General features: G+C 39.2%; 1 protein-coding gene across 1 annotated transcript in view; it reads left to right on the top strand.

Annotated features, from left to right (window-relative positions):
- The window catches only part of ALG5 (ALG5, dolichyl-phosphate beta-glucosyltransferase), a 73,574-nt gene that overhangs the window by 10,829 nt on the left and 49,935 nt on the right, over positions 1-12,810 (top strand). The window contains exons 4-6 of the mRNA XM_006837699.1: positions 903-971; positions 6,630-6,722; positions 8,497-8,610. Coding sequence (XP_006837762.1) covers positions 903-971; positions 6,630-6,722; positions 8,497-8,610 — 276 coding nt within the window. The remainder of the gene's footprint in view (positions 1-902; positions 972-6,629; positions 6,723-8,496; positions 8,611-12,810) is intronic.

The following is a 12,810-nucleotide window of genomic DNA, read 5'->3' as shown; positions in this document are numbered from 1 at the left end:
TTGAGTTGTGCCCCATCAGCAAATGAAGGTTCCACGGGCTTTTCTCCCACGGGTTTTACTCTATTCACATTATCACGGTCAACTCTACTTTGAGGAGGCAGCTCTTCCCCAGTCGCATTTTGAGTGCCTTCCAACCTAAGGGGCTCATTTTCCAGCACTATAGCTGACAGTGTTTCTCTGCTATTCATAAGGTTTTCAGTGACTAAATATTAGGAAGTAGTTCGTCATTCCTTCTTCCTGTCTGTCTTCATCTAAAGGCTCATCTGAAGCCTGTCCACCATGGGTAACACTGCTGGTATTTAAAATACCGGTGGCATAGCTTCCAGAATCACAGCAACTCACAAACGCCACAGTACAACAAACTGACAGACGAATGATGGTTTATTGACATGGGAACTGTATTTATTATGTGCTCAAAAATTAAATTCAAAGAGGAAGGGAATTGAGCCCTTTGTATATGTAAGATTTCTGTTTTTATTACTTGTAATCTTCTCAGTCACTTGGACTAGGTTTTATTTCTCCTTTATGAAACATGAGCAAATAGGCCAAAAATGTAAACTTTACTAAAGTCATAAGACTAAGAAGTGATGAAGTCAGCTTGGACTATTCACTCTGACTTCATACCTCTTTCAAATATGTCTTAGCATCCCAAGGCTCTACTTTCTCCCACTGTGATGCAAAGAAGGTAAGGGGAAGAAGACAGCACACACAGATTTACTCAGTATTTTCTACTCTATCCCTGCCCACTGCCTCTCTTTCTTTATGTTGTTAGCATTTTTGTTTTATGTATGTATGTATATGCATCAATACTAAAAGAATTGTTTTTTAAATTCTTTAAATTTTTATTAGAATTTTGATGGCAGTTATGCCAAATTGTGGTATTATATTTTTGTTTCTTGCAGAATAAAGATCCGATGTTCACATATGAGGTGATAGTAGTTGATGATGGAAGTAAAGACCAGACTACAAAGGTAAATAAGTTTGTTTTTAGAATTGCCAGTAGGGAGGACATACAGAATATTTTAGCAAATGTAAAATCTTATTTCTGCCACAACACACCCCTAAAGGTATGCCGTATGCTATGGTATGGGAAGTAGAAAGTGCAGAGATATCTTACTTAAAGAAAGCTGGAAGAAATATGATAGGATGATTGCAAAGCTGATGTTCTCCCATGTAAACTATCACCCAATTCACAATAAAAACTTTAAAAAAAAAAAGAAAGACAGCTGGAAGTACATGTGCTATTCCATTGCTGCATAAGGGCATGGAAGCTTTAATATTGCCAAATAGAGAAGAATGACAGTTTACTTTGGCCTCTTAGGGAACCTTCTTTGCCTAGCAATTTATCATGCCTTTTTTCTAAGTATATTTCCTTTCTTCATGCTTCACCTTGTCTTACAGTTTCTAAAGCAGTCATGCAAATAGAAAGATGCCTTCATAGATGCCACTGGGTATCAGGTATGTCCATTGGCATGCCCCCATCTGGACTTAACAATGGGAGGTAACAGTGTCTTAAAGCTTTTTCTCCTCTTAGTCCTATATTCCTAGACCTGTAAGTGCCATGGCCAGGTACATTGATCTATGGAACAGGCCACATATTACGTATCCCTGATGAATTATTCTCCAAAGAGCTAAATATATTTATTATTAAGGATTCCTCACATTTTCTTCTTTAAAATTTGTGTTTCTAGAATATGATGTTTCATATATGGTGCTACTAATGTTCATGCTGGAGTCCTGCTGTGGTGCTGCGGGTTAGTGCGCTGGACTGAAAGGTCGGTTTGGACCACAAGGGTGGTGGTTTAAGCTTACCAGCAGCAACTTGGAAACCCTATGCAGGGTTGCTAAGAGTTGGAACTGACTCAATGGCACTTAATAACAACAACAACAATGCTCTTGCTGGGAGTACAGTGGCTCCATATATAAACACTGACTGCTAACCATGAACTGTGTGGGTCAAACCTTCCAGCCATTCCATGGGAGAAAAATGAGGCTTTCTGTTCCTGTGAAGATTTAAAACCTCAGAAACCCTATGCAGGGTTGTTATAAGTAGGAATCGGCTCGACAGCTTGTAACAACAGTAGTGTTACTGCTGGATTCCTGATGTGGTGCTATAGGATAAGTAGCAAGGTTAACAGTTTAAACCCACTACCTGCTCCTTAAGGAGCTCTGGTAGCATGGTGGTTATGAATCAGGCTGTTAACCTCAGGGTCAGCAGTGTGAAACTATCAGCTGTTCCATGGGAGAAAGAGGAGGCTTTCTGCTCCTGTAAAGATTTACAGCCTCAGAAACCCTGTACAGGGTCACTATGAGTCGGAACCGACTCCACGGCACATACAACAGCCTGCTCCTTGGTAAATTTATACAGGGTCACTATGATTTGGAACCCACTAGACTAGACTGCACTTAACAATACCAACAATGTTCTTGCTAAATAACAACGTTTCAAAAACAAAACCTATTGCCATCAATTGGACTAGGACTCATAATATTCCCATGTGTTACAGAGGCCAACTGGACTATAACCTTTATAGAAGCTAATGGCTAGGCCGTTTTTCACAGCACAACTCGGTGGTTTCATTTTACTAACCTTTATATTAACAATCAAGTGCTGTTTACACTACATTTGCTGCTGTTGTTAAGTTCTTTCAAGTCAGTTCTGACTCATAGTGACCCTGTATAGGGTTTCCAAGGAGTGACTGGTAAGCTTGAACCTTCGACCTTGTGATACAAACTGACCTTGTGGTCCAGCAGGGACCTATAAAGCCCCAAAATAAACCCACTGCCATTGAGTCCATTCTGACTCATGGTAACCCTACAGGACTGGGTAGAACTAACCCGTGGGTTTTTTTGTTTTGTTTTTAACTTTTTATTGCAAATTGAGTGAAGGTTTACAGAGAAGAGCATCGGTTTTACATTCAACAAATCATGTGTTTTGTTTCATCTCAATGATTATAATCCCCTCCATGTACCAATACTTACTCCACTTCCTCCTGTGGTTCTGTCTGGGACTTTGTATCTTCTGTCTGGGACTTTGTATCTTCTGTCTGGGACTTTGTATCTAATGTGAGTCCTTTCAGAGCAGATGGTAGCGGTAACCAGGCACCATCCAGTTCTCTGGCCTCAGTTGTGGTGACTGCAAGGCTGTAATCTTTCCTGAAGCAAACCACCATGTCTTTCTTCTGCAGAATTGCTGGTGGGTTCTAACCACTGACCTTTTGGCTAGCAGCTGGGCACTTTAACTGCTGTGCTTTCAGGACTCCTTCCAGAGACCTATAACCAAAACCAAGCCCGTTGCCATCAAATTGATTCTGACGTATAGCAACCCTATAAGACAAAGTGCCTCTGCTCCTTTGAAATCTAAGACTGTAAATCTTTTATGAAGCAGATGGCTTTATCTTTCTCTGTCAGAGTGAATGGTGCATTTGAACTGCTGATCTTGCAGCCCAACATTTAACCCACTATACTACTAGGGACTTATGTTGTTGTTATGTGCCATCGAGTTGGTTCTAACTCATTGTGACCCTGAATAGAGTTTCTGACACTAAACCTTATTTTCATTCCACCCTCCTTCCTTTCGCTTCCCTACCTTCGTTAGGTAAATGTGCCCTTTCAATCTTACATGGTTAATTTTAAATAGTATGCAGAGCTTACAAATGCTGTGCCATAAACCTGTCTACTACTTAGCTGAAAATTGGGGCAAGAGGTGCATTCCACTCCAGACATAAAGGATGGCTAAGGGCCATAGTCTTGGGTTCCTCCAATCTTTTTCTGACCAGTAAGCCTGGCCTATTTTTTATAATTTGAGTTCCATTACCTTTTCTTCAGAAACATTTCATTGCACTGCCTCTTGGTCATTTGGTTGAGCCATTCTCTCTTATTCATATGAGCTAAAATTGCCTGTTGTCTCCAGGGCGTTGTGGGGTTGTCATACTTGAGTAAATAAACATGTGGTTATTGGAGCCAAAGAGAAGAAATTGCTGGTGGATGTCTGCAATTCAAGGAACTCATGAGGTGGTTGTGAAAGGAGTGTGACAACAGAGTTCTTGGCCCTAGATAGAGTTCCTATTGGCTTCAGCATTATCTGTGTTCAGGGCACACAATCCAGAAGTCGTTTGTGGGGGCCCTTGGTGGAGCTGGCTGCAGTGTGTGTTAAGACCTCAGGGAAGCTGAGGGCAGTTTCTCTGGTTAAATGCTGGTGTGTTGGCTTTGCAGGTTCTGTAGGTCTGGAGCTGAGCCCACCTCAATCCAGGCACTAAAGCAGCACACCAAAGCACACAGCCAGCCCCCAACTCACACTGAGGTGACACCCTACCAAGTGGCTTTGAACTCTGAGAGAGCACAGTCTGTGCTGGGGTTGGATGAGGATGGGAGCGTGTCACTTCCGGTCACCAGACGAAAAAGAAGAAATTGTACCTTTCCCATTGCTCGTGAGAATCTGTTCTGCCAGGCCTCCCTCACTGTCAAAGCTGCTCACAAGATGGTCAAGCTATATGTGGCCACCATTCACCACTCAAACTTCCTTTCTCGCCATCCCTGCTTGGTCTCTTCTCCCAGTAATCACTCCATCCACCGCTCTAACCTTTCTTCTGAAGTTCAGGGTGTGAGAATTTTCATCAGTGTCTGTTTTATGTGGTTTCTTGTAACTTTGATACAGTGGGTCCGTGTAGTGCATCTGCCTAGTCTGCTATCTTCTGTCATTTGATTCTGCCAGACATGAGGACCACAGGGTCAATCAGATGTGATGTTGATAGCACAGAGATGAGAGGAATTTTAGAAATGGGTTTGACAAGTTTCAGTAGCTGGCAAATTGTGAATGCTGAAAGTAGCTTAAGTGCCTTGGCAGATGATAATGCCATTCACTGCAATAAAGAATATTCGAAGGGACTTCAAAATGTTCATAGAAAAATTCCATTATCTTTTAATTCTATTTTTCCATGAATTTTTTGAAGCTCCCTTGTAGAAAGCACAGAAAGAAGAAGTTAATGAAATTCTGCATTTTTTGTATTTGATGTATATCTAAGTGACACAGGAGACAAGTCTGGGCTATAGATGACCAAGTAAGATTGATAAGCATATAAGCAGTTGTTGGAACCACCCAATGACTCCCACTATGAGAATGTATGAGAATGTAGAGTATACAGAACGTGACAGTAGGTTGCCCATACTTAGGGTTGTAAAACATAGCCTCCTCAGGGTGATACCAGTGCTTTGAGTTTTTTTTTTGTTTTGTCTTTTCTTTCTATTTAACCATGCACTTCATTTGGTGAACAAAATTCATGATGAAACTGGCAGTGAGGAAATGCACCTGGCAACCATTGCTATCAGTCACTTTGGCGATGTTAGTTTCTCATGACGTCATACAGTAGGAAAGGGCAGAGATGCATCCACAATAGGTTATTGCTTTCATTGGAGGTGGCAAATAATAGGACTTTGGAGCATGTGGATCCTTGTCAAAGAACACTTCCTTTATCACCTGGCTGGTACAGTGGTCCTGTGATGCATCTGCATCTGCCCAAGATGTTTTCAGGGCTCCCACTCGATGCCTGTTTCCCAGTTTATAGTGGCTGCCAACAGTCCTGGGGGGGTCCTTTTTGTAGTTTGTAGATGCATCTTCACAAATCATTTTTTGCTATTTTCCAGGATACCAGTGTTTAAGGATCGAATTGAGGACAAGGAGTCAGTGATGAAAATTGAACAGAAACAGTTAGAGAAGGAGGACAAACACTATGGAAATACTTGTCAGAAGGAGAGGTTAAGTAGAACTAGGATGTAGAAAAGCAAAGGTATGAGCCATGGAACAATGAATTGAAAAACACATTAGTGGCAGAGAAATGTTGGTAGCAAATGTAGATTCCTGCTACACAGATTTGATTATAAATCAAAGAGTAATGACAGTTACTTAAGATAATGTTATTAAGTGTCAATGAGTCAATTCTGACTCATAGCAACCCTGTATAGAGTTTCCTAGGAGAGTGGCTGGTGGACTTGACCACTGTCACTGTGGTTAGCAGTCCAGTACATATAATACTTTGCCACACCAGGACACCATTTAAGGTAATAGCTCTAAGGAAAGCCTTCTAGATGCTGGAGGCATAGAAAAATTCCATTATCTTTTAGCAGGTTTGAGGCTGAAGAGCAGTTGAGAGAAAAAGATTGAAGAGAAGAAAAATAATGGTAGGGATGGTATCTGCTGAGAGAAGGATTCGAGTGAGATTTGGGAGAAATGGCCCAGAATCTGAACAGCCTCTCTAGGGAAGAAAATAGGTTGTTGGCAAGACAAGTAAACATGTTATTAAGCATCATAAGATTGCAAGGGTGTATTTATCAGTTAACTTTTTTTTTTTTTTTTTCTAGCAGCAAGATAGCTTAGGTAGAGAAGTCAAGTAGATAAGAAGCTCACTGTCTATTCTGGTGGTTCCTCCAAAGAAAACTGAATTGTGACATCAGCATATTAAGTCAGTATCAGATCTACATCTGCATCAGGAATTCTACAGCTCTTCTGTGCCACATCTAGTTACAGGAAGGGGTAACTAGAATATCAAGCAGTTTCTGAACCAAAGTAAGAATTCCGCTTTATATAACTATCTTGAAATCTAGCTAATTTTATTCTGACTTTAATTTGACAGGTAGCTTTTAAATACTGCCAGAAATATGGAAGTGACAAAGTGCGTGTGATAACACTGGTGAAGAATCGTGGGAAAGGCGGAGCTATTAGGATGGTAATACATTTATTCAACATTTTATCTAAATAAAAAAACAATTTGAATAACCTTTTATGAAAACTGTAGGACATGTAAATTCTATTGCTGGCTAGTTAAGTGTCAGCATTTCAATTTATTTGAAACATTTTTAATAATTATTATGATGTGTGTATATTGGTTGCTGGCAAGACAAACATATTAAGTATCATTGAGTTACAAGTGTATATTGGTCAGTTAACTTTGGTGGTGGTTGTATGCTTTGGAGTCAGTTCCAACTCATAGAGATACTGTATATGGTTTTTGAGGCTGTAAAGCTTTATAGGAGAAGAAAGTCATCTTTCTCCCTTGGATTAACGGGTTTGAACTTCTGACCTTGCAGTTAGCAGCCCAAATTGTAGCCCACTGTGGTACTAGGGCACCTATGTATATGCATTTGTATGTATGCATGCATGTATGTATGTATAAATGTGGGGCGTCCGTCTGTGGTGCTGTAGGATAAGCACTGGACTGCTAACCTAAAGGTCAGCAGTTTAAACACACCAGCCACTCCTCAGAAACCTTATATAGGGTTGCTATGAATCAGAACCAATCAAGAGCAAAGGCAACAGTTTAGAACGATACTCAAAGCATTTTTGCTTCTTGACTTTTAGGAGAACAAAGAACAGTAATGTGTTATAATGAAAACATTTTCAGAAAGGTAGTCAAAGCTTTAGCATAAAAATTTTAAATGGACAGGAAAACTCCACCAAAGAGTCCTTCTTTGCCACAACAGTGCTCCTACTCATTCCTCTTATCAAACAAGGGCAATATTACATGAGTTTTTATGGGAAATCATTAGGCAAGCATGTTACAGTCCTGGTTTGACTCCTTCTGACATCCTTCCTGACTGTAAAAAATATTTAAAGGCATCTATTTTTCTTTAGTTAATAATGTAAAAAAGACTGCATTAACATGTTAAATTCCCAGCACCCTCAGTTCTTAGGGGTACACTAAATGGCTGCTATCAGCACATACAAAAGTGTTTTGATCTTGATGGAGCTTAGGTTGACAAATAAAGTGTACCTTTTTAATTTTTAATTCAATTTTTCTACATAATTTTTTAAACCCCTTATATACTCACAATGGAGCTATAATTTGTACAAATAACCAATCACTTCAAAATTGAGTGGCATAGTTTTGCTAAGCATCAAGATGCCTCAAATGACAAAATAGTATTTGCATGTATTTAATGAGTCAGTCTGTTTTTCTTATTTCAACATCATTTAAGATATTTTGGTCCCGTTTTAATGAATATTAAACACTATAATTTTATGATGCTTTCCACAGCAATGATAATAAATGAGGAAGCTTCTAAAAGTTTGTGGGAAAATTCCATTATATTTTAGTATCATTTTTTTTCATGAATTTTTTGAAATCCCCTCCTGTGTGTGTGTTTGCTTGTTTATTTATTTGTTTACACATCATATATACTTAATAAATATATGGTAGGAATTTTTTTCCTTTTGAGGCACAATATCTTTAATTTGTTCAAATCTGTCATATTATCTTGTCATTTTCCTAAGTGTTTGTAGTAGGACCTCACAACATTTTTTAAGTCATGAAATAAATAATTGGCATATTTGAGAAGCTATTGTCAATGTATTTTATTTTTAGTGAACAGTGGCCTCCTTTTACCATTTCATAGCTATTATTTCACTCTTAAAATATTTTAAGTAAAGTAGGACAAACTAAAATGTCAAATTTTGTTTAATTTTAATTTAAGTAACATTTCTTTTACTTGTTTTAAAAACAGGGTGTTTTCAGTTCTCGAGGAGAAAAAATACTTATGGCAGATGCTGATGGAGCCACAAAGTTTTCAGATATTGAGAAATTAGAAAAGGGACTGAATGATCTACAGCCTTGGACTGTGAGTATCAAAATATAATTAAAATAGTTCAAATCATAGGTCTAAAGAAAAGGAAATTTACCTAAAAGTTAAAAAACTATTTTTAACTTTGTATAACTGTAATGGCAGCATTGTCGCTCCATAGGATAATCACTGGACTGTGACTCACAAGGTCTGCAGTTAGAGCCTGCCAGCCACTCCTTGGGAGAAACATGAACTTTTGTTCTCACAAAGATTTAAAGCCTCTTAAACCATGGTGTGGCGCTATGGCTTAATGTGTCTGACTGCAAAGCTATTTGAGCTGCAAGGTTGGCAGTTCAAGCTCACCAGCTGCTCCTTGGAAACCCTATACAGGGTTTCTGTAGGTCAGAGCCGCCTTGATGGCACTTCACAGAAACAGCAAGAAACCCTATATAGGGATGCTGTGAGTTGGAACCGACTAGGTGGCACCTAACAACAAAAAACCTTTTACAGGACTGCTGGTATGGTACAACATCTAATCCTCGGAAACCCTAGACAGAACACTATGAATCGGAACTGACTTGACAGCCCTTAACAGCAACAACAACAAACCCTATATAAGGGTCACTATGAATCAGAACAACAAACCCTATATAAGGGTGACTATGAATCAGAACAGTCTCAGTCTTGACAACACTTAACAACAGCATAAATGTTACAGTCCCATGGAAGAGCTAACCATTTTGTTCTAAACATTCACTGGTTTTTTTGAGGTTCACTTTTGGGTTGCTTATTAAAATCTTGCCATTTCTCTTGATTCCTAATTACTTACTGTCTGCCAAAGTCCTGCTGTGGCGCTGTGGGTTAATGCTCTGAATTGCAAAGCCAGTTTGAACCACAAGGTCGATGGTTCAAGCTCACTACCTGCTCCTCAGAAACCCTATACAGGGTTGCTATGAGTCAGAACCAACTCAACAGCACTTAACAACAACACTAAAGTGTTAATACTGTGCATCTTCAGTTAAAGTTTTTATTTAAAAGCATAACCAGATGCTTCCAGGCAAAGATGGTGAAATGAAATTGTATCACAGACTCTTGTTTTTGATGAACTGCATAAAAAATAGTTTAAAACAAAATACCCAACCTGCCCCACTCCCAAGAAAATTACAAGTAGCAATCAGACAAGATTATGTGCAGTTTAATGCCATAACTTAAAAAAAAGTGGAAATTAAAATAGAAAATTCTGGTTCACACTCATTGCAACCCTATATACAACACAACGAAACACTCTGGTATTGCACCATCCTCACAATACTTCCTTTGTTTGAGTCCATTGTTGCAGCCACTGTGTCAATCCATCTTGTTGAAGGTCTTCCTCCTTTTTGTTGGCCTTCTGCTTTACCAAGAATGATGTCCTTCTCCAGGGATTTGTCTCTCATGATAACATATCCAAAGTACATGAGACCTATAGACAACATCAAAGAATACACCTACCTACCATTACACAATATGCCAGAATTTCAGCAGAAGCAGAAAAAATCTGCAGGTCTTACCATTTTCAAATGTTCAAACTAAGTTGGAGTCACAGATACCACTATGCTTCTGAAAAAAAAGAAAGGTGCAGACAGATGAACGATAGACCCCATATGAATGGCCGTGTAATCCAGAGAAAAGAGTAAGGATTGAACTTCTGACCATTTTGACTAAAGAAATAATATTGTGTGCTGTCGAGTTGGTTCGGACTCACAGTGACCATGTATAAGGTTGGTGAGAGATAGACTAGGGGGTTTGAACTGTCAACCTTGTGTCTACAAGTCCAGAACTTATCCTTTAGCACCACACCATGACTCAAAAAAATAATACTTATGTCAGCTATTCAGTGTTTAACTATGTCTATTTCATTCATGGATAGTTCCATTACCGAGTGCAATTTTGTCCTAGATTTTTATTGACTTTTTTGACTTTTTATTCTGAATTGGATGAAGGTTTACAGACAAGATCATCAGCTTTACATTCAAGAAATTATACACATTGTTTCATCTCAGTGATTATGGCTCCCCTCCCTACAACAGTTATTCTGCTTCCTCCCTATGGCTCCCTGTTTGCATGTTAAATTTCACAAATGAACAAAGCAAAAATGTTTGATGTATACTTACAAAACAAAATATATATATTCATTGAAATGTCCAAAGGGCACATTCTGCCAGTCAGCATCCTGCCCTCAGGTATATAGTTTTTCTCAGTCTATGGGCCTAGAACCCGCAAATGCTCTGCCTCTCCCTGCCACCATCTCTCTTATTACCACTTTTCCAGGAAGGGATCTCACACTCCACTCATGCTCTTCCTTCTTGATGGTCATGGGATTGTGTATTCCTGAAATGACAGATTAACTACTCCCCCTTTTAAAGTCTCCCACTACTATTGAAGATTTGTCTATTTCTTTCTTCATTCCTATTGTTGTTGTTGTTAAGTGCCGTCGAGTCAATTCCGACCCATGCCGACCCTGTGTAGGGTTTCCGAGGAGCAGCTGGTGAGCTTGAACTACTGACCTTGTAAACGACTTTGTAGTTGTGCATTAACCCACAGCGCCACACCAGGACTCCTCATTCCTATTGTTGTTGTTGTTAAGTGCCATCGAGTTGGTTCCGACCCATAGCGACCCTGTATATGGTTTCCAAGGAGTGACTAGTGAGCTTGAACCACTGAGCTTGCAGTTTAAATGGCTTTGCAGTCTGGCATATTAACCCACAGTGCCATACCAGGACTCCTATTAGGGTTTCCTTTATATGCTTTTGAGCTCTTTTATTGGGAGCGTAGATATTTAAGGAGCTCTGGCAGCATAGTGGTTACGAATCGGGCTGTGAACCTTAAGGCCAGCAGTTCGAAACTACCAGCTGCTCCGCGGGAGAAAGATGAGGCATTCTGCCTGGAAACCCTGTACAGGGTCACTATGTGTCGGAACCGACTCGACGGCACTTAACAACAACAGATATTTATTATGGTTATTTTGTCTTGTTCAAGTGACCCTTTAATCACAAGATAATGCCCTTCTTTATTTATTGTGCTGGTTTTTGCCTTAAAGTTTATTTTTTCAAAGATTAGTATTACCACTTCTGCTCGTTTTTTATTGCAATTACCTTGATATACTTTTTTCCATCCTTTAACTTTTAATCTGTTTTTGTCTTTGTGTGTAAGGTGTGTCTCTTGCAGACAACATATTGAAGGATCTTGTTTTCTTATCCATTCTACTACTCTATGTCTCTTAATCTGTTGACATTCAGTGCATTTATCGATAGGTATGAATTTATTGCTGTCATATTTGTTTTTTTGTGGTGTTGCTGGTTGTTCCTCTTCATGTTGTCCCACATGAATCTTAGACTGTCTTCAGATTTTTTTTTTCTTTTTTTATGTTTGTTCTTCTATCTTAGCAATACTGAGAGATTTGTCTTCTAGCTCACTGATTCTGTTTTCCATCTCTTCATTCTACTCTTTTGTCCTTTCAGTGTATTGTCCATTTCTCATATTTTGTTATTAATCATTTGGACCTCTTTTGCAGGTTTTGAATTATTCCCAATGCTAGTTCTATCTTTTTTAGTTGTTCTTGTAGCACTTTCCTGACTTCTTCCTTATTTTTCTCAACCCCTCTGTGGAGCATTTGGATGTACCTAAATATCATTTCCTTGTATTCCTTCTCAGATAGCTCCAAAGCCTGCCCTCCTACCAATGGGAAGTCTAGGTGTACCTCCAGCTCATTTGTTTCAACTACTTTATCTTGTTTCTGGACATATACTGAGATCTTCTGTTGTTTTAGGGGGCCATTTTCATAATTAGATGTATTTTCAATGCGTAGATGAATGTATATTGATGTATTATTAAGCTTTCTGATTGCCTCCTGTGATCAGGAGATGGGCTTCCATTTTCACTTCTCTTCTTACTCAGCTCAGAGTAATTTTACCAAGAGTTGGCTATCTATCTGGTGTATAGCAACTGGTATTGGGTCTTGCCTGGATGGTGGGATTTTATAGGGTGCGATTATAGCTTGGCTATATGACTTCAATTTCTGTCTCTTCTTGAATAATGTAAGGTGAGAAAGAGCCCCCTCAAGGTAAAAGGGGGGCCAAAAAAACAACAACAACAAAAAGTAAAGTGAAAAAAACCCCAGAATGCTAATGTCTATAATCGCCACAAAACCATACCAAATCTCCTCCCTCCCCATCTTCCTTGGATGGCGGCTGTTTATGCTGGACGTGTGGCCAGAGA

The sequence above is a fragment of the Chrysochloris asiatica genome, unplaced genomic scaffold, assembly GCF_000296735.1.
Source record: "Chrysochloris asiatica unplaced genomic scaffold, ChrAsi1.0 scaffold00022, whole genome shotgun sequence".
Lineage (NCBI taxonomy): Eukaryota > Metazoa > Chordata > Mammalia > Afrosoricida > Chrysochloridae > Chrysochloris > Chrysochloris asiatica.
This window is presented reverse-complemented; position numbering and strand designations above follow the sequence as displayed.